The 21,642-nt window shown below is 43.5% G+C and overlaps 1 protein-coding gene across 4 annotated transcripts in view; it reads left to right on the top strand.

Moving 5' to 3' along the window:
• Positions 1 to 3,313: 3,313 nt before the first annotated feature.
• RNLS (renalase, FAD dependent amine oxidase) overlaps positions 3,314 to 21,642 on the top strand; it is a 73,450-nt gene continuing 55,121 nt past the window's right edge. For all 4 annotated transcript variants that reach the window (XM_066554997.1, XM_066554998.1, XM_066554996.1 and 1 more), the window contains exons 1-4: positions 3,314 to 3,425; positions 3,558 to 3,654; positions 4,404 to 4,546; positions 5,156 to 5,314. In XM_066554997.1, coding sequence (XP_066411094.1) covers positions 3,314 to 3,425; positions 3,558 to 3,654; positions 4,404 to 4,546; positions 5,156 to 5,314 — 511 coding nt within the window. The remainder of the gene's footprint in view (positions 3,426 to 3,557; positions 3,655 to 4,403; positions 4,547 to 5,155; positions 5,315 to 21,642) is intronic.

Raw genomic sequence — 21,642 nt, forward strand, 5'->3', positions numbered from 1 at the left:
CTGCAGAGACTGGAGGGGATTGATGGCTCAGGTTTTAACTTTTGTATTTTTCACATTCTGTCTTGCTTTAGTGTGCAGTTCTGAGCTTCACATTGAGGGATGGTGAGCTCTGCACAGAGCAGGGAGACAAAACAATTCCTGCTCCAGCTGGGGACCAAGGACAAATGATCCAAATCTCAGGCCCAAGAGCACAAACAACATGGGCTGGAGAGAGAAAAACAAGGATGGGACTGCATGGGCTGGGGCTGGAATGGGACAATGAACTGCAAGATGCAAATGGAGCAGAACTGATCAAAGTGACAGACCCCGTGCCTGGGTGTCCATTTTGTGCCCATTTTGGTTCATCTTGGGTGCAGCCCTGGCTGGGCTCTCATACTGCTCAAGGTGGATCCATGGAGGAGATCCTTTTAATAAATCCCTGCTTTATTCTTTAACTCTGTTCTAGGTCAGCCTTCTCAAGGCATCAGGACCAAGGGGAGTCCCTTGAACTTCACTGCATGGCCAGACCCAGCAAACTCAGCTCCATCCCCCTCCTGCTGCAGGTCACTGACAGCTCCTCAGCCTCTGTGGAGGTCACCATCCTCACACCCCTCTCACCAGGCACCCCACACTGGACACAGCACCCAGATGTCACCTCCCCTGGCAGGGCTGACACCAGCCAGGCGCCCCTTGCCCTCTCCTGTGGCCCAGGCTGGGGCGCTCCATCCTTGCAGGGAGGGCACATTGCTGGCTCGTGCCCAGGGTGGTGCCTGCCACCCTGCCCAGGTCCTTTCCAGTAAGGCTGTTGTGCCACAGCTCCTAATCTGTGTCCTCATCCAGGGCCACCTGCCACCAGCACATACCTCAGGTGGGTGTTTAGCCCGAAAGCTGGAACGTGTCGCACATCCCAGGGTTCTCACCCAGCTCCTGCAGCCCTCTCTTGCACCACTCCTGCTTCCCTTGCTGCCAGTCCCCACCTGCTCATCAGGTGAGCACTGAGCTTTTTCCATTGCAGTGGAAACTTCAGCACTACCCATCATGCTCGAGTTTCACAGGTTGGATGCTCAGTTATACAATATTTTTTTTATTTTTCTTTTAAAAAGTGCCAAACTGAGCACATGTCCTTCTCCATGACAGCCTCACAACACATAGGGAGGGGAGATAGGGGCTCCCACCTCTCTCCAGGAAGAGCCTATTAAACAACACTGTTGCCCTGATTTTTAAAGGTTTTTTAAGCCTTCTGATGTTTACATTTTTGTAATCAACTTTCTCACACACTACATGTAAATAACCTATTATTTTGCATTCTTTTATGGAAGAGAAAAAATTCAATAAACTGTTAGTTTGTCCAGTGTCATTGGAGAGGTGGCACTTTCACCCTCCAATCCACTGTCAGTTTTGGAAATCTATAAATGTTAGAGTCAGCAACAAAAAAGTCTCCTTTACCTTTGTGAAAATGCATGTATTTTATGATTGGCTTTTCACAAATATTAAAATGAATATTATATGTGTTGTGCTAGAAAGTAATGCTGCATGAATTCTCTTAAGTACTGTGTTAAATACAGTTTTAGGTTACTAAAAGTGTTAAAATAGAAACAATGCTATGTAGGATACTTTTTTAAAGAAAGGACTCACACTGAGATAGCAGCCACAGGAGACCTGAATCTTTCAGAGAAAAATAATTTATTGCTCCATTATCAGAAGAAACGAACTTCTTCCCGCCTCAAAGGCGCTGTCAGGATTCAGAGGAAGAAGCTGACACTGACCAGCCAGAATCCTGGGTTTGAATGGAATTTATGCATCATGGACGAGGTGTATGAATATGCAACAGGCTGTTGCTTTTAAGGGTTAATCCTCTGTTAACGTGGGTCCTTTTTCGGGCTTATTTTGCCCAGAAAAAGGTACCCGGATGTCCGTAACTCTTTGTTTATATTGTCTCATATTATCCTAATTCAAATTGTCCAAATTATCATTACTCTAATTGTATTACTATTTTTATAACCATTTTATTACTATCAAATTTTTAAAATTTTCAAAACAAGTGACTGGCGTTTTTCAACACCTTGAAAAGAGCAGCACAACACCTGCCCTGAGGTCAGCTCGGAGCTCCCTTTGGAGAGGAGCATCACCAGCCCCTCTCTGCTGATAAACGCCTCTGCCAAAAGTGTCGCCTGCTGGTGTCCCCCATACCACAGCGATCCTATCACAAGTTTTCTGGAACATCTCCTCCCACCCACGCAGCTGGGGAAGGGGAGCGACCCGGATCCTCCCCAGAGCTGCCCACTCTCGGGGCTCTGGGGACGGGAGCTTGTTTTCCTGCGGCAGGCACTGCACGCAGTGTCACCACGCCGTGTCACCACGCAGTGTCACCACCCCCAGCACTGTTTGCTCCGGGCACAGCACCTCGCTTTCCTCACAGCCAGGTGTTGGGGGCGATCCAGCAGCACCTTCTGGAAGATGTCACCCCCTCCCAGTTCCTGCTGGGTGGCACCTCCAGGTGGGCAGGGTTGGTCACACACAGGGGTGTGTGACACGGGTGTGTGTGACACAGGGGTGCGTAGTGACATAGGGGTGTGTGACATGGAGGTGTGTGTGACACGGGGTGTATGACAGAGGTGTGTGTGACACAGATGTGTGTGTGTGACACTTGGGCGTGTGTGACACACAGGGGTGACACAGAGGTGTGTGTGTGTGACACCGGTGTGTGACACAGGCGTGTCTGTGTGTGTGTAGGTGTGTGTGACACAGGGCTTTGTGACACAGGTGTGTGTGACACAGGTGTGTGTGTGACAAGGGGAAGTGTGACAGGGGGGTGTCTGTGTGTGTATAGGTGTGTGTGACACGGGAGCGTGTGTGTGCATACAGGTGTGTGTGTGTGCGTACAGGTGTGCACATACAGGTGTGTGTGTGTATAGGTGTGTGTGTACAGGTGTGTGTGTACAGGTGTGTGTGTGTGTACAGGTGTGCACATACAGGTGTGTGCCCAGCCCAGCTGTGCCCGTACAGAGGTGTCAGTCCAGATGTGTGCCCAGCACAGCTGTGCTCGTACAGAGATGTGTGCCCAGCAGAGGTCTGGCGGCGACTTCCCGCGCGCACAGGTGCCGTACGTGGGCGTGGCCTTTTCCCGCCCCGCCCATAGGCGTGGCTCGCACAAGGGGCGCGCAGCGTCGCAGAGGCCCCGCCCACCGCGGGGCGTGTCCGTGTCGGCGTCCGGGGCGTGTCTGTGTCACAGTCCGTGTCCGGGGCGTGTCTGTGTCGGTGTCCGGGGCGTGCCGGTGCCGCTGTCACTGTCCGTGTCCGGGCCGTTGCCGGTGCCGGTGCCGGTGCGGCAGCCATGGCGCGGGTGCTGGTGGTGGGCGCGGGGCTGACGGGCGCGGCGGGCGCGGCGCTGCTGCGCGGGGCCCCGCGGGGACAGGTGGCCGTGTGGGACAAGGCGCGGGGCGCAGGTGGGTTCGGCGGGCCGGGGGAGTGGGAGGGAAGCCCGGGCCTGGCGTGTGTCATGTGTGGCGTGTGTGTGTGTCGTGGTGTCGTGGCGTGTCGTGGCGTGTCGCGGCGGTCTGTGACCCGCTGTCGCGCAGGGGGCCGCATGAGCACGACCCGCGCCGACCGCGGCAGCGCCGACCTGGGCGCGCAGTTCGTCACCTGCGAGCCGGAGCTGGCGGGGCCGCGGCTCAGGTGAGACCCGCCCCATCCCTCCTTCATCCCATCCTCATCCCGCCCCATCCATCCCATCCCCATCCCTCCCTCATCCCGCCTCCATCCCTCCTCCATCCCGCCTCCATCCCATCCCCATCCCGCCCCCAGCCCGCCCGTCCCGCGGTGTCGGAGGGGTTGGTGGCCCGTGGGGACACGCAGGGGCCCCGCTGCTGGTGCACAGGTGCTTTAAGCCCCGCCACACCCAGGCCCCCGCAGCCGCTCGCTCGCTGCCCTGCCTGCGGGATTTAGGGCAGGAGTGGAGGGGTGACCGCCGGGAAACTTCGCGTGGGTCGGGGTGAAAGGTGCAGGGGTACTTTGGGGAAGGGGACGGAGGTGTGGCAGCGCTGTGAAAATGCAGAAATTTGCCTGGAAAGCAGCGAAAAGGCAGGTGAGTTTCAGGCACCTGGAATATTCCTGCGCTCCGCAGGGGCTGTGGAGTTCGGGCTGCTGTTCAGAGATTTAGGGAACCGCTGTGTATTCTTCTGCCTCCGGGTCAAGCCGCTGATAGTTCCATCACAGGTAGCTTTGCTGTCAGGTAAAAGGCCGGACACAATGCAATTAGCAAGGTAGTTTGTTCTTTTATTGCTGCATTTATGCTTAACCTGCCTTGAAATGCAGCCTCTTAAAATTCAGGCTGGTCTTAACTCGCTCCGTTTCCCACAATCAAAGTTTTCATGTGTATTTCCGTGCATTCATCTGTATTTCCTTGTGGATTTCTCCCTTTCTAGCTTCTACGAGGAGCTTGTCACCCACGGCATCCTGAAGCCACTGACGGCTCCCGTGGAAGGACTGGTGGTGAGAGAAGGCTCCCGCAATTTCGTGGCACCCCAGGGCATCTCCTCGGTTGTCAAGTACTATTTGGAGCAGTCAGGTAATGCCTTTGGGTGCCTTTGTGTGAAGGGAAAGCTTTTAATGGCTGTGTTTTTGGCGGTGCCTTTGGAATTTACATCCCTGATGAGGATGTTTATGTTCCCGGTTGGTTTGTGTGTGTCTGGAAGTCGCTCGGGTGGATAAACGTGTCTGTGAGCTCGGTGAATTTCCGAGTCCTGCAGGTATAAAAGTCTTTTATACAAATAGAACATCTGCTGTGTAACTGGGGGCAGAGGGGTGTGCTACACCCTGTGTTTTGGGAAAAGGATGTGAGCCTGCTGGGTGGAGCAGGAAAATGAGTTTAAACTTTCTAACTAACTACCTTGGATGTCATGTGCCACAACCACGTGTACAATTCAGTGACTTATTTAACCCTGTCCAGAAAAGTTAGAGCATGAGAGCAGTCAAACTTTGGTCCCTCTGTGCAATTGTTTTAATTTTTCTTTTTAATCAGCTGATTTTAAAAAACTCTGCTCTTGTAAATAATTAGCTGTAATTGCAGTGGGAAGCCATTCCCCCTTGTCCCCCTTGTAATAACTCTCTCTCTGTGCATTTCCCCCGTGGAATTCCCCGTTATAAGATATTTAGCTGCTGCTTTTTCCCCATCCAGGTGCAGACGTGTCCTATGAGCAGCATGTAACTCACATTTCCCTGCGGGATGGCAGGTGGGAAGTCTCCAGGAAAGCTGGGCCCCCGGAGCAGTTTGATGTGGTAATTCTCACCATGCCTGTCCCGCAGATTCTCCAGCTGCAGGGTGACATTGTGAACAGTAAGTTCAGCCCTCAGGATGGCAGGTGTTGAATTTAAAATAGCATTTGAGCACCTTGTGAAGGAAAAAAATAACACTCAGCAGTCTGAGTTGCTTAATTGTTCCATCAGGACAGGCTGGAGAATGATAAGAGGTGGGTAATTTCGAGGTCATACATTAACACTTTGACAGCATAAAATATCTAAATGGATGAATCAGTTTTGAATCTGATCTTTAATTTTTTTGCTAACTTCTAAAGCGGGGCTTGTCTTTGTGCAGCTTGCAAATAATTATTGAATTGGACAAGTTTTCTTGAGCATTTCTGTAAAGAGAAGTATCTTCATTGCAACCTCTGATTTTAGGCTTTGTGCCTAAGTAGATAAATATTCTGTAAGAACAGGATTTCTCTGTTTCATGAGGTCTCTCATTTACCCTGGAAAATAATGGTGAGTCTGGCCCAGGTGAGGTGGTCTAGTTAATAGTGAAAGAAATAAAAATAAAATAAAAAATAGCATAGAAAATTAGAAATAAAAAATAGCAGAGAGGAAAAGTAGAGGGAGTGGTTTTTTTCAGAGCCTTCCCAAGGTTCTGCTAGTCTGCACCTCAAGGCCTTGCCCAGCTCGTACTGATGTCTTTGCAAATTGTTTTTCTTGGGGTAATTAAATAATTTCTTGTCCAGAAAGCAGGCAGCTCCCCTTCAGAAGGTGTAATTAAGGTGGACAGCTCATTTCACTTGCTCTTGGGAGAGCTGGAGCTGCCAGATGCTTCCCACAACATCCTCTCTTCATATTCTCTCTAACTGCAGGGTTGACTTTTATCTGAGGGAATCCAGCAAGTTTTGTCTTCTCCCCTTCTTCCTGTTTCTCTTCCCCTGTCTGCCTGTTCCCTGGGTGAGACCAGCTTCCAGATGTCCACCCAGCTGTTAATTCTGCATCTCAGGCTGCAGGACTGACCAACATCTCTGACTCCCCCTGCCCCAGAGCTCCTTGGCTTTGGAGCCACAGGCATCTTTACCCCTGGTTCTTTATGCTAAGAACTGAGTGGGGGGAAGAGCAGATGAGGAGGGTGTTTCAGAGCCTGAGCAGGGTGCAGTTTCAGCTCTGTTTTGGCTTGCAGAGGCTCGGGTGCATCGCTGTGTGTAAATCTCAGAGCCGAGTTTTGCTGGCAGAGGAGGGAGCTTTCCCTGGATTCACCTCACCTGGCATTTAAGATGCAATTTCCTGACAGCTGCTGGAAGGAATAGGTGTTCTCTCCTCTCCACACTGACACTCTGTAGTCGTTTTTATGCTCTGCTCTCCCAAATCCAGGGGCAAAGATGGGATTCTAGCAGGAGCCATGTTTGTGCACTCCCTCCCGGTAGCGATTCCAGCTACTCCTGGAAGGGGAGGTTCCTGCTGCCTGTTGGAACCTTCCCTGTGGCTGTCACCGTGGGTGACAGGGCTCTGTGGCTGCCCTGGGATGGAGCAGGAGATGTGCAGAGCTGGAGGAAGGGGAGGGCTTCCCCCTGTGTGGCCAGCTAAGGGTCACGTGTGGCCACTCGTGGCTTAAAGGTGTCGGGAAAATGAATCCACAAACACCGGAGGTTTCTGTCCAAAAAGGACACAGAGGAGTCCTTTGACTCTATTCCAATAAAGGGAGAGGCCATGGGGCATTGCCCTGGGATCTCTCAGATTTTTGGAGGACTCAGCCTCCCTTTTTATCCCAATTTCCCAGCCACGTTTCCCTCTGAAAGGGTTCACAGTCCGGATTGTGAGCCTGGATCTGGACACTGAGAGTGTAAAGGTGGAGGAAATGCAGCTGAATGAGAGACTGATTACCTAGTGCAAAACTGAAACTCAAAAAAAACCAAGAAGTTAATGTTACAACTGAACTCTCTGCTGGAGTATGTCTGTAATAATAACTGAAGAAAACCACCAAACTGGTAATCTGAATTTAAAAAAAGCCAAACCAAACATATGAGTGCTTAAACAAAAAGGCAGGATCCTGAAGAGACACATGTCTTGTAAATGATCATATAAAGAGATAGTAAAACACATGAAAGCTGCCTGTAAATACTACAACAATACCTTAAAAATAATAATTCTTATCACAAAAATCTGAGAATTCACATTATATAATCAACTTATCAACAGGAAGTGTTTGAAGGGATTAAGACAAGCTTTTTAAAGTATTCATATAACATTAACAACAATCATTATTTATCAGTATTACTTATAAATACCAAAAATAACAAAGGTTACAAACTCAATACCAACAATCCCTAAAACTCTGAACCCCATTGGCTGAGGTACTTGAGAGGCACAGACTTCCCAGAATGCCTGATACCAAAGATTTCCCTCTAATGTATAACCCTCCCTTTTCATTTTTAATTCTTATGGAATTTAGGGGTTTTTCCCCCATTTCTGAGGTACATTCCCAGAATGCCTGATACCAGAGACTTCCCTCTAATGTATAACCCTCCCTTTTCATTTTTAATTTTTATGGAATTTAGGGTTTTTTCTTCCCCCTTGTTTCTTTCATCTTTCAATGTCTAATTTCATTTATCACCACACCTAAAGTTTATTTGCAAAGGCAAATATCTTTTTCCATTCATCAATCAGTGGAATCCTTCCCATTGTTTCTCTTATCTCCCAGTGCTGGTTTTATCTACCAGCAGACCCACAGCTTGTTTGGAAAGACAAATCTGCCATTCCTCTCAAAGGGAAGGGGGCAGGATTTGGGAATATTCCCTGCTGCTCTGGAAGGCCTTTATTGTATAGAAGGAGGACTCTGGAGCTAAATAAAAAGATGTGCCTGGGCAGTGTTAATCCCAGTGGCTGTTGTGGTTTGGGGTGAGGAGTGTTAAAGGAATGAGTTTTGGATGTTCCTGCTGCTCTGGTGTCACATCCCTGCTTTGGCAGCTCCTTCAGCAGGGGCATTTATGGGTTTAAAGCTCTGCCATTTATGGGTTTATGGGTTTAAAGCTCTCCCACATCCCCCCTGGTCTCCCTTTCCTTGCCCCATCTGAGGCTGCTCCCTTTTTGGGCCAGTTTTGCCAGGGCTTGAAGTGCTTGGCTGGGGACCTGTGCCAGGACTTTCTTGAGCCACTTGGGTTAATTTGGCTCCCAGCTGGAATCCAGATGAATTTTTAAATGGGTTGTGGTGAGGCATTGCTGGCATTAATGTGTGGATAAAGGCTGCAGGAGAGAAGAAGGGGCAAAGGAGCAGCTGGGTGGGGTAGGGGATGCTTTGATCCATTAGTGAGGGTTTGAATTAGCTTTTGACATTTGAGCCTGAATTGGAGAGTTCAAATGACTTGCCAGAGCTGGGAGTTTACCCCTCTGGAATTCACCATTTTCCTGTTTGAGGGAGGAAACCTTTTGCCCCACACGTGTTTTTTTGAAAACAATTTTCACTTATTTACACCATATTCAGAAAATTAATATTTTGAAACAACCCCTCGAATTTCACATTGCTGTTTGAATACTTAAATTCAGTAGAATAAACTAGACAGGATAGTTTTTGTGTCCTTTAACCTCTTAGATGAGCCTCAACATGATGTCATTGTGGAGCCTTAGGAGGCAGAATTAAGTGGCCTTTGGCAACCTAAAATTACCATTTTATATGGGCTGTGTGAGAAATGAATATTCCAGATTTACTTCTCTTGTGAGGGAAAGGACTAATGGAGAAGTTAGTGTGTAATTAAAAAAAATTAGATCTAAAATAAATAATGTAATAAATAGTGTGTGTGTATATATATATATATATATATATAAATATATGTATGTATAAAATTCACCTTAATTTTCAACCTTTATTCATTCTTTCTACAATCATCACACCCAAATAGATGCTAATTATGTAGTTGCATATTTAGTTGCATAATTATTTGCATATTTAGCAGCAGCAGAGCCAGAATTACTTCCAGCATGACTTCATAGCTGCTGAGTAAAGGGTTAACTCCTTGCAACATGTTTGGAACAACAATAGGTGGCAGCAATCAAATGATGTTTGGGACATTCAGCTTGAATAGCAAAATTAAATTCACTGCTCTGATTTGGGCTTTACGTGTTCTGGTAGTAAATATTGGGGTTGTGCAGCAGATAAAAGGGAAATGAATAAATGTTTCTGAGGTTTGTAATGTCAGTTCAAGGAAAGGAATAAATTTATTTAAAAGCAGGATCTTGGCAAATGAAAGGACAAGATTTTGCAAATTGTTCATTGTCCAGCAGTATTTCAAAGGTGCTGGACTGTTACACAGGCTGCTGATGTTAGAAAAATCCTGGATTTATAGCCCAGATCCCATATGATCACTGAGCAATGTGGTTCTTTCTGTGCATTTTCATTTCAGCTGGAGAAGCCTTCTTATCAGTTCTGTTTTTCAGTTTAAGGCATTTGGCAACATGGCAATTTAGGGTAGCAGTGATTTGCAGCAGGTTTTGTTTTGTATTTTTTATTTGTGTGTTCAGAATGTTTTCATTATATTGCTTTCCTTGGAATTTCAATTTACAGTTCTGCATGTTTAAGCTGCTAATAAAACAGGATGGCTTGGCTTTTGTTTCGAGCCTGACCTATTTTTTTTTTCCCTTTTCCATCTGTGTGAGTGTCCCACATGTTTTAAATAATACAAGCTGATGAGAAGATACAAGTGAAACAGGGCTGCATTTGCGTGGGAAGGCTTTATAATGTGAGTTAGGAAAGCACAAAACCCTGATAATTTTTCACGAGTCACAAGTCCTTGCTGAGTGAATGTGTTTATTTTTGGATAGCACCACGATAAATTCGGAATTCTGTGGTTCCAGTTCCAAGCAATCCGAGCAGGGCTTATCCAGCTTGCAGCTCTCATTACCTAACAGATCTGAAATGTCCACTGTAAACATGTACACTGATTTGTAAGTTGCTTATCAGGGAGCTGAGGCCTCAATGTGGAAATATTTGGGCTTTTTTGGAAACATATTTGGAGGAGTTCTTGGTTGTGCTCCTTTTAAAACCTGGCTGGGGAGCCCCCAGTGCTGCCCGAGGCTGTGCCATGGGAAGGGTCAGTGGTGAATTTGGGGGATCCCTGGCATGGGAGTGTCAGAGATGTTATTGGGGCTGCAGCAGGATGTGGAGCATCCATCCCTGAGCAGGAAACCCTCCTGTCCTGCTGGGGTTTGGGGCAGGATTCACCCCTGGCACTCAGGGCCAGGCTGCCCATCCCTGTGTCCCTCTGCTGCTGCCAGCTCTGCCCCAAACCTGGCCCAGCAGCGTTTTGGACCCTCCTGAGAGGAGACCTCACCACTCCAGCAGGGAGATGGAGATTTCTGTCATGAAATCCCTGAATGGTTTGGGTGGGAAGGGACCTTAAAGCCCATCCAGTGCCACCCCTGCCATGGCAGGGACACCTTCCACCATCCACAAAGCCCCAAAGTCCAGCCTGGCCTTGGGCACTGCCAGGGATCCAGGGGCAGCCCCAGCTGTGCCAGGGCCTGCCCACCCTCCCAGGGAACAATTCCTCATTCCCAATATCCCCATCTAACCCTACTTTCTTCCAGTTTGAAGCCATTCCCCCTTGTCCAGGCCCTTGTAACAAGTCTCCATCTTTTTTTGTCAGCTCCTTCAGGCCCTGCAAGGCCTCAATTTGATCACCCCAGAGCTTCTCCTCTCCAGGTGAACAATCCCAGCTCTCCCAGCAGAGCTGCTCCATCCCTCAGACCATCTCCATGGCCCCCCTTTTGGGAGGTTGTTGTATTTTGGTTTTGGGAGCTGGTTTTTGTTGTTATTGTCCATTGCATGTCAAGGATTTGGATTTGGATTTTGTCAAGGGTTTTGCCCTTGGGGTGGTCTGACAGGTATGAGGGAGGCAGGAAGGAGAAGGTGGCACTGCACATGTGGGGAATGTCTGAGGAGGAGCAGGTGCCACCAGAAGCTCTGTGTCAGCCCTCAAAGCAGGGCACAGCTCCTCTGTGCTCACTGCAGCTCGGGTATGGCCTCTCTGAGGGAGTACTTCTAAAAATAAAGGCTGCCAGAGCTGGAATTGCACATCAGGAGGAAAAAAAAAAAAATAAAATCAAAGTATGCCATGTGTATTCTTCAGTGTGTGTTTGGCTTAGTCTGTTTTTAGGTGTTTTTTTAATATCTACAGTGATTATAATGTTATAATGGCCTTATCCTGCAGTTATTGAGCATATTGGAAACCTGGTCTTCTTTTAGGTGTTTTTTTAAATATCTACAGTGATTATAATGGACTTACCTTGCAGTTATGGAGCACATTGGAAACCTGGTCTTCTTTTAGGTGTTTTTTTTAATATTTACAGTGATTATAATGGGTTTATTCTGCAGTTATGGAGCACATTGGAAACCTGGTCTTCTTTAAGGTGTTTTTTTAAATATTTACAGTGATTATAAAGGGCTTGTCCTGCAGCTGTGGAGCACATTGGAAACCTGTCCAACATGCTGATGCCAGTGTCCCTCTCCATCTGGGGAGTGTGGGGATTAAACCCCACGTGTGTGAGCAGAGAGGAGTCCTGGAAAGGAGAGTGAAATTCAATCTGTGTTAGATAAAGAGCTGCTTTGCATTTTGGTGTTGTCAGCTGAGGCTGCCTGCCTTTTGGGTGGAGAGCTGAAACTCTTTATTTGACAGATGTCAGGGTAAAACAGAAGGAAAACCAGATGCAACTTGCTGGAAGAGCAAAATATGCATCTTCTTCTCTCCAGGCTTGGTTCCCCCTCCAGGGCTGCCCATCCTTTGGCCAGACCAGGGTGCCAGCGCTTCAAAAAGTCACCCTGCAGAGAAAGTGAGTCCTGCTCTGTCACAGCATCACCTTGCAGTGCCTGGGGACGTGGCAGAAGCATTTCCTCCAGCAGTCCCTGCCCCAGCTCCAGCTGCAGCAGCACAGCTGGCTGTGGCACCTCAGACACACTCCCCCCACCCCTTTCTCCCCCCAAAAAAGGGTGGAGGAGTTATTTTAAGCAGCCTCAGTGGTGTGATCCTCAGTTTACCATGTGGCCCACAGACTTGCTGGCACATCCTGCTCTTCCAGCAAGGGCAGGGAGCAGCTCAGGGCCTGGGAGAGTGGTTGAGCCCTCTCAGTGAATGCTGGTGATTCTGTGGTTTGAGTCCTAAGCTCAGCTTTCCTGTGCAGTCCCAGGAAGGATTTCAGAGCACCTGCACGTTAAACTGGCAGCAGATTGTGCTAATTTAGCTGGGCTGGTTTGGAAAAAAAAATGGGGTTTTTTTGCATCCTGACACTTTCAAGTCTGCCTGACGTGGCTGTTTGTAATTCCTTAAACCTGAATGTGCTTCTCCTGCCACTGCAGCCTGGGCTGGCTTGGCAGGGTCCACAGCACCAGGGCTCTTGGTCACAGATTTATCTGATGCTTTTTTAGCTCTTTTGTGTCATTCCAGTACCCAAAATAGAGAATGGGACCCACAGCCACATGAGATCAGCTGAACGTGCACAAGGATCAGCCATGTGCACAAAGTGGGGTTTAATTTTCTGGATAATAAAGGTGATGGTATTTGAGCACAGGACATACTTGGAACAGAACAAATAAATGCTCTGGAGTTTGTTTATCCCAACAATAAACACAGATACCTCTCGGTTTTTTCCCAGTCTTTGGTTCTCTCCAGGGGTTAGGTTCAGATGGAGAAATCTTTCCAAAGCTGCTTTTTGCCATGAGCCTAAAAGGAAGGGGGCTGGGGGAAAAAAAAGTTGCTTGCCAAAAAATGAGACCAAACTGAGCAATTCTGAAACTTCTCTATTTGTGTCTTGTGGGACATGTGTTTAATGAGCTGCTGGTTTCTGGGTTGTAGGAGGCTGGGATGTGCTGTAAGATCTCATTCTTCAGGAGGTCCAGTTAGGGCATTTTTACCAGCCTTGAATTTTCAGATCCTGAATCTAAAATGGTTTTGATGGTTGGTTTTGGGATATATGATAATGTTATGTGTCACCAAGGACTTTGAATAAAGTCCTTTTTATTTTTTCTTTTTTTTTTGTTTGAAGTTTTTCACTTGGGTTTTTTTTTTTTGCTTTTGGAAAAATATATTTGGGAAAGCTCTCCCTCCTTTCCTGTTACCAAACCTTCTGGGCACACTTGAGAGACAGAAATGTGCAAAGGTGACCACAGGCTGATTTGGACTTTACAGCCTTGTTTTTGATGTGAAATCTGCCACTCAGACTGTGGCCTTTATAGAGCTGAAAACCCTTGAAAAGTCTGGTGCAGGTTTGCAAGCAGTCCTTGCATTTAATTGCTTGCTTTGGGATTTATTTATTTTTTAGTGCTGCAATTGAGTAGACAGACAAAAGCCTTCACTGGACAATGTTTTTAAATGTATTCTCGTAGCTTAGGCAGTGCCTCTGGACTGGATGGGGTTTTGTGGATTTCTAGAGGATTTTTTAATAGTTGCTGGCCACTCCCATCACTGTAATTGAGACCATTCTTTACAAAGATTATCTTTACCTCCCATGGACATGTCTGTGAACTTTTCAGTTATTTTTGCAGTCCACATCTGGATTAAAGCAGAGGAAAAATACTAATTTTAAACCTAATGAGGTTTTGGCTGCATTGAGTCAAACCTAAATTTTGTGTGGAGCCAGCTGTCAGCTTTCCCCACTTGGCTTTGTAATTTCCAGGAATGTTGGTGTGCTCTTGGATTAAAGAAGCCTTAGGAGTAACTCACCCTCAGACACCTTTTGTAGAAATCAAAAATGATTTCCTGAGCCATCAGGTGAGATGTTGCAGATGGTTTTAGGTTTGCCTGTGCTGCCTTGGAAGCCTGAGTTCACTACTGATGGCCTTGCTGTTCCTCAGGGTTTCAATTCCCTCCTCTCCCCACCTTGCCAGGGATGCTCAAAGCACTGTAACTATTTAAAAAAAATTATTTAAAAACAAACTCTGTTCAAGGGCTGGTGTAAGTTAGGAAATGGTGTGATTGGTCACCTTTATTGACTCAGCTGATGAAGCACCTCGTGTTGTAGCAGTGGACTCTGCTACCATAAATTATTTCAAGTTTAAAGAACATTACTGAAATGGATTAAAGCTATCTCTTCACTTGATTTATTCCACAGAACAAGGGACATGCAGATCAGGCTTTCCAGAGTCAGCACCAGGAGCCTCCAATTCTATTCCCAAATTAATCCTTCAGAAATACAGCTCTGCCAGGTTGTGAGACTCTGCACAGGCACAGAGGATGGGTGTGCACCTCTCCTTAAAGAAGGATTTACTGCTCCCTTCCCAGTGCATTTATACTTTAGGGAGAATGGGCTGGATGCCTATGGAAATCCAGGAAAATAAATTTTATTCAGTGAACTGTCTGCAGGTTTCAGTGTCTCACAGGCTGTGGAGTGACTGCAGAACAACAAGGTGGTGTCTGGGTTTGAAAAGCACAAAAGAAATAGATTTGCTGTCTGTTTCCATGTCCATTTCTCTCTGGCACAGTAGGAGGCGTGTTTAGGATCACTGATGAGAGACCTTTTCATATATTCTGATTTAAGCCATGCTGCTTGCAAAACCAGCATTCACATTTTCTAATGGGAATTATGCTCAAAACCAACTTAAAAGCAGGGAAAAATTATTAACTCTGAAATGACCACTTGGTTTCAAGTGGCTGAACTGCAGCTAGGACTTGTGCCCAGCTCCTTGGAAAAGATGCATCTTTTCCCCTAAGACAGAATTTAGCAAAACCTGAGTTTTCTAGTGGAAGAAAATCCCACATAATTCTTAGTGAACCAAGGAAATTTGCCTCAAAAATGGGGTTTATGTGCAGATGATCATAGAATGGTTTGGGAGGGACCTTAATGCTCATCTCATTCCATGGGCAGGGACTCCTTTATCCTCTATCCCAGGTTTCTCCAAGCCCTGCCCTGCCTGGCTTTGGACACTCATTGTAAGAATTAAATAATGACATTTTTTCTGCCTTGTTACCTCTTTACAAGATGCTGGCCCTTTGCAGACATTTTGTGAGGCATCAGATAGTAAATGACACCTTTAGATGTCAGTGTGAGTCTGTTTGCCTCATGCTGGTGCTCCAGGATCCTGGCCCTGTCAGCATCTGCACACTTGGAAAGAGGTGAAATATAATGTAATATAATATAATAAAATTAATATAATATAATATAATATAATATAATATAATATAATATAATATAATATAATATAATATAATATAATATAATATAATATAATATAATATATATAATATGTAACATAATATAATGCAATGTAATATATATAATTTTCTTATAGATTATACAAATAATTATTAATTATATAATATATTATATATCTATATAATATATATTATATAGATAATATTATATATTATAATATATTCAATATACATAAATATAATAAGTATAATAATATAAATAAAAATATATAGAAATAAATAGAAATATATAAATTTATATAATATATATAATTATGACATAATTACATATATATTATGTAATATACATATAATATATATTGTATAATAATATAATATAATTACATATTATATAATATATTATCTAGGATGTATCTATTATATATATTATTTTATTATTACCTTAATATAATAAATATATAAATATATATTTATATATAATATATATAACTAATAAATTATATATCTGTGCTGCTATCAGAATTCTTCCAGGAAGGCATCCTAGTCTCAATTTGTATTTTGCTTAAAATCCTGGGAGAGGCCATGGTTATGGCAGGCTTTTTAAACTTATATAATACTATAAATAGAAATATATAAGTTTATATACTATATATAAATAATTTATATAGTAAATTTATATATATATATAAATTTACTAAATTAATTTATATAATATATAATTATTACACAATTATAAATAATGTAATATATATAATATTATATAATATGCAATATTATTATTATATAATGATATATTATATAATATATTATCTAGGATGTACCTGTTATATATATAATTTTATTACTATTTTAATTTAATTCATATATAGATATATATTTTTATATACTATATATAACCAATAAATGACATATCTGTGGTGCTATCAGAATGCTTCCAGCAAGGCATCCCAGTCTCTATTTGTATTCTGCTTAAAATCCTGGGGGAAGCCATGGTTGTGGCAGGCTTTTTAAACTTCACTCCTCCAAGTTTTTTCCCCTTGGTTCAGAATTCCGTGTGATTTTCCCAGCTCTTCCCTGCCTGTTGGTGACAGTCACGATGCCTTTGCTGCTTCAGGCCTCGAAACCCCAGCAGGTGTTTGGGAAATAAATGTAACCCATCAGTACTTTTTGGTTTTTTAAACCCTCAGGAGGTGGTAGAATTCCTCAGTAATCCCATGGGGAAGGGGTCTGACAGTTCCTTGGGAGCGGTTTGAGGCTTGTTTGGGAAAAAGTTTGGTTTTCATGTCTTGGAAGTGCTCAAAAAATTGTCATAGTTTTGGATCCTAAGTGGGATTTCCAGGTGGTTTGCTGGCCTGAACTGGGGTTTACATCAGTGCTGATTTTGAGGGGTTTGGCTTTGTGTTTTTTAAGCCTGCATCAATCTTCTGCCAGTGGAACTGTGCTGCTGATCTGTGTGTGTTTACAGGCAATGAGAGACATTCTTACTTGGTGTATTTTAAATTAGATTTTGTTCTTTTTTCTTTCTTTTCTGTCATGTTTCCTTCAGCCATAAATCTTATCTCCCCACTTTTTTTTTTTTTTGGTGTGCTATCTCTTGTATTTTATTGTAAAGTCAAAAATCAAGGTACTCAGTATTAATAACAATTTGTGGGGGTTTAAGGTTCAATTTTAAGTGAGTACCTGTGTGGTTTTTTTTTTTATCTTAATGGGATTTTCAAGGCAAATAAGTCTGGACAGTGTTTTATGACAGTATTTCTGCTTTGTTTTGGTTTTGTTTTTTTTTTCCCTTTGTCACATTTAGCTATTAGAGTCAATAGTCACCACCAACAAAGGCATAAGCAATTTTCCAAGAAGCAGTTCCTTGCAGCAGGAGGAGGGCAGAGTTTGGCTTTAGAACACAGCATTTGGTTTGATGCACTAATAGCAAGGATTTTTTAATTCCATCTGGTATCTTTTTTCAGCCTCTGGTAGGTTGCAGCTGATCTGTCAATAACTTTCAAGGAATCATATTTTTATTTTCCCCCTCTCCACTGTGTGTCACATTTTGAGCATTAGGATTTGTTAGCCGTGCCTTCCCTTCTCACCAGCTAAAAAAAGAAGAGTGAAGATCCAGGTTTTTTGAGTTGTGCACTTGATTGTGTGTCTAATTTATGAAAGTTGGCAAAATCCTGGCAGAGGAGGGGCCAGTTGCAATCAGGTACAGCTTGTTTAATTTATCTGTGCTTCCAGAACACGTGCTCTGCATGCTTGGCTGCGTGTCTAAATCCTTTGGAGAGTCGTGACAAGAGAGACAGGACTCAAAATGAAAGAATGTGTGATAAAACAAAAGAAATAAACCAGACAAGACACCCACAACATGTGATCCACTCGAAGCCACACAAAACTGATTGTGGGTGAGGCATTACAAATGTACACAGCTTTAATTTAATTTAGTTTTTATTATTTTAGCCATCTCTGGTAGTGATTATGCCTTAGGTGGATCTGAAAACCAGGCGAGGGAGCTGCTTGAAAAACAAGCAAAAATCCCTATTACTAATGGAAATTTAGTCATTTAACAGCATTTAGCTGTCAGAACTCTGGAGTGGTGCTGTGGTTTGCACAACAGAGCAGCCTCAGCTTGGGGGGAAGTTTATCTTCCCTTTATCAGTGAGCCTGGGGTTCAGTGCTGATCACACAGATGAGGGTTTGATGAGGACTCCTAAATAACCTGGCCCTTCACACTTGCTGGCTTGCTTCCCCAATATTCCTTTTTTTTCCATCATTGCACAACTGCAGCATTGGAAGGTGTTGCTTTTGGGTTTGCCCTTTTCCTTCAGAGCAACCTGACCAGCAGCTGAGATGCCAAAGGATGGGAGAAAAAAAGGTAACACACTTTATATGTGTCCAAAATACCTAGTGCAGACCCAGGGAGAAAAGCTTCTCATTGCATAACCCAGAATGGGAAATTAAATATTATACAGAGAAAAAAAAATAAGTTCTGGCACTTCCCCTTTGCTGTGTTTTTGATCTGCAAAAGAAGTCATGACAGGAGGGAGAAATGAGGTGGTTTGTCTTTGCTCCCCAGGTCCCTGGGTCAGCCTCCCTGTGTCACCAAGGCAGGTGTTTGGACAGAAAATAAGGAATGGGAAAGAGGAACATGGGGTCAGTAATTTCTGTGGCATGACAGGCAAATTTTGCAAAATGTTCCAAAGAATTAACAGAATGGCTTGTTAAATTTCATAGCTGAGAGCCACACAGGGCATCACTGGAGTGTTAAGTGTGAGGACAAACCACAGAGCTTTCTAACCAGCTCTGGAATATATCTGTTATTAAGGGTTTTTTCCAGAACAGTGGATTAGTGATTTTTTGTTTGTTTGTTTCCTCCCCATCACCATGAGATGATCTGGAAATCATTGAAGTTTCAGACACTAAAACATCCCAGGTACCAGGTGACACCAATTCCCAACTGTTTCAAGGGAGAACACAAGAGGAAAAGCCAAATCACAGAATTCTTCTTAAAATCAAGTCTCTTGTGCACTCACCCTGTGGAATGAATAAAGAAATGAATGTGGTTTTTATCAGTTTCTCATCAAACCTGTCTGTAAATGCATTTGCATCCCCTCAGCCCTGCACTGGGGCCGACCTGAGCAGGCAGCAAAAGGGGAGAGAGATGAAATTTTCCTTCTGAGAGCATATGGTTTTATTTAGAATGTGTTTCACAACTGTGACGTGCAGAGACAGGGTTTACTTGTGCTCCACACTCCCACTCACCCACTCTGCAAGGAAAACTGCACTCAGGATTTTAATAAAAACAGGAAGAGTGCATGGATGGAGGTGGAGATTTATTCCATCAAAGTGAGGCTAAGCATGGCTTCACTAAACCAAAGAAAATGAACTTTTCTTTTTATTTAACTTTTTTTAAAAAATATTTTTAATAAAATAACTTTTATTTTTAATTTTAATTTCCATTAACTTTGATGTTTTTACACCCCCTGAGCATGCTGCTTTGCATGGTAGCAGGTGATTTCTGGGTGTAGAATAATGCTGTGTTTTCATCAGAAAATCCACTGGTGATGGCATGGGAATGCTTGGAGAGGAAGAGTGACAGAAATTAGTCCAAACACAGATATTGCAGAAAAATCTGTCCTTGGATAAAGTTATAGCTGTCTTGTTTTTTCTGCCACGTGGTGTTTAACTCCAAATGCTGATAAGCTGGGTCTGATCACCAAGTGCTGCATCTCTTGCTACTGCTAAAAACATCTTTTTAAAAAAGTGATGGTTTAAAAGCTTTTTGTTCATGTTCCCCTTTCAGCCTCCTTTAACATTTATGCACGTGACAGAGCTGATGTAAAAAGGGAAGTACAAGTATTTCAAATATAGATGTTGATCTTAAACCTGGTGACTTTTGTGTGGTGACAATTTCAGTGTTGGGTCGTGGTGGAGGCACAGGGTTTGTCCTGTACCTGTGTCCTTCCAGAGTATTCCAGTTTGTAAATCCAGCTATTTCCAGATTTATTCAATGCAAAAGTGAATTTTCTCAGCTATGACAATCTCTAGTTTTTCTGCAAATTTCTTTTTTATTTCCACTGAGTGCAGGAAAAGCAGAGTCTTACCCTGGGCTGCAGATGATGTGGAGCAGGGTGGTGATCTGCAGCTGAGGAAATTCCCCAGGGAAGCCACTGGAGCTGCAGTCACATTCCAGACAGGGAATTTTTGCCACTTCCTGTGCAATATGGACTCTGTTTCTCCATGAGGACAAAATCCTTTGTTCTGCTGAGTCACACTCCAGAAGGACAGACAGCTACACAAGAGTTGACACGCTCTCTTTCTACTTCCACTTTGCAGTTTGTACTTCTCCCCTGTTCTTGCTCCTGCCTTTTTTTTTTTTGCTTCTGCCTTTTTTTGGTGTTGCCCTGGGTGGTTTTTTTTGTTTGTTCTGGGTTTTTTGGGCTGTGGTGCAGCAGACAAGTCTTTTCTGGGCTGTGCTCTTGTGGCTCTGTGGTTGCAGGGGTCACGTTTGCTGTCCCACGCCTGCAGGTTCTGCTCCTTCACCTTGGGAAAGAGGGAAGTGGAAGACAAGGCTCAGCTTTCCCAGCATCTCCCAAGGGGATGAGTAAGACTAAACTGTTCTTTTTGAGGTGCCTCCTGCCCTTGTTTGGTTGCCCTGAAATGCAGCTGACATGGGGACACACTATTATTACTATTACTATTAATAATACTATAATATAATACTATAATACTATAATACTATATAATACTATAATACTATATAATACATATAATACTATAATATAATAATACTATTAATAATACTATTATAATTATTACTATTATTATTATATTAATTATCAATTAATTGTTCTTTAAAATCTTAAAATTAAATAAATAAAAATTAAAATAAATATAACAACAACAACAATAATGATAATAATAATATATACTATGAATAATAATATACTATAAATAATAATACTATAAAATAATAGTAATAGTATTATTAAGAATACTATTAATAATAGTAATAATAGTAATAATTGGATTGTATTAACTTATAAAAAGCTACAAGAATGTAAAATTTGGTGGGTGGTTGGTTGATGATTTGTTATCGTGGTTTGCAGAATGGATAAAGAAATGAGTGTGATTTGCAGATTGCAGATTATTCCCAGAGGAGATTTTAATGGGGTCTTAAGAGGGCTTTATCAATTTCTTTTTGGAACTTCTGGCACCTCACCTTCTTTTGTTACAGTGGCTGCTTGCAGCTTTATAATCTTATGGTTTTAGCTCTAGGAAAATCTATACTTGGAGAGGGTTTATTTCCCCTATCAACATTTTGAGTGGGGTTTAATTAGAATTATTGCTCACAAAACTCATGGGCTAAGCTGATTGAAGCTCTCTGAATCAAAAGACAAGGGTTAGGTTGGACTGCAATAAAAAAGCAAAGTTTTGTTCCTGTGGGAAGGTATTTTGAGCCTCTTTTTTATCTCTTTGTCACTTAGAGCACATCCTCCACCAGAAGAGTGCACTGCAAGGTTTAGCTGCAATTTGGGCATTTGTTTTACTCAAAAATTAATTTTAAATTGAGTGCCTTCAATTGTTTCAGATGAAATTGGTAGGAGTCAACTATGAATTCCTGGGTTTGGGTAATTATCTCATGAGAAATTTGGTAAATGAAATTAAAAAAAACTCCAATAAAATTCAGGAACTATCCATGCAAATTAAAAAAAAAGTCCCCACATGAAGAAGAGGAAATAAAATATGGAATCCCTGAATTCAGGAATTCAGGAATAGAAGGAAGAAGTGA

Source organism: Molothrus aeneus, chromosome 8, assembly GCF_037042795.1.
Source record: "Molothrus aeneus isolate 106 chromosome 8, BPBGC_Maene_1.0, whole genome shotgun sequence".
Classification (NCBI taxonomy): Eukaryota; Metazoa; Chordata; class Aves; order Passeriformes; family Icteridae; genus Molothrus; species Molothrus aeneus.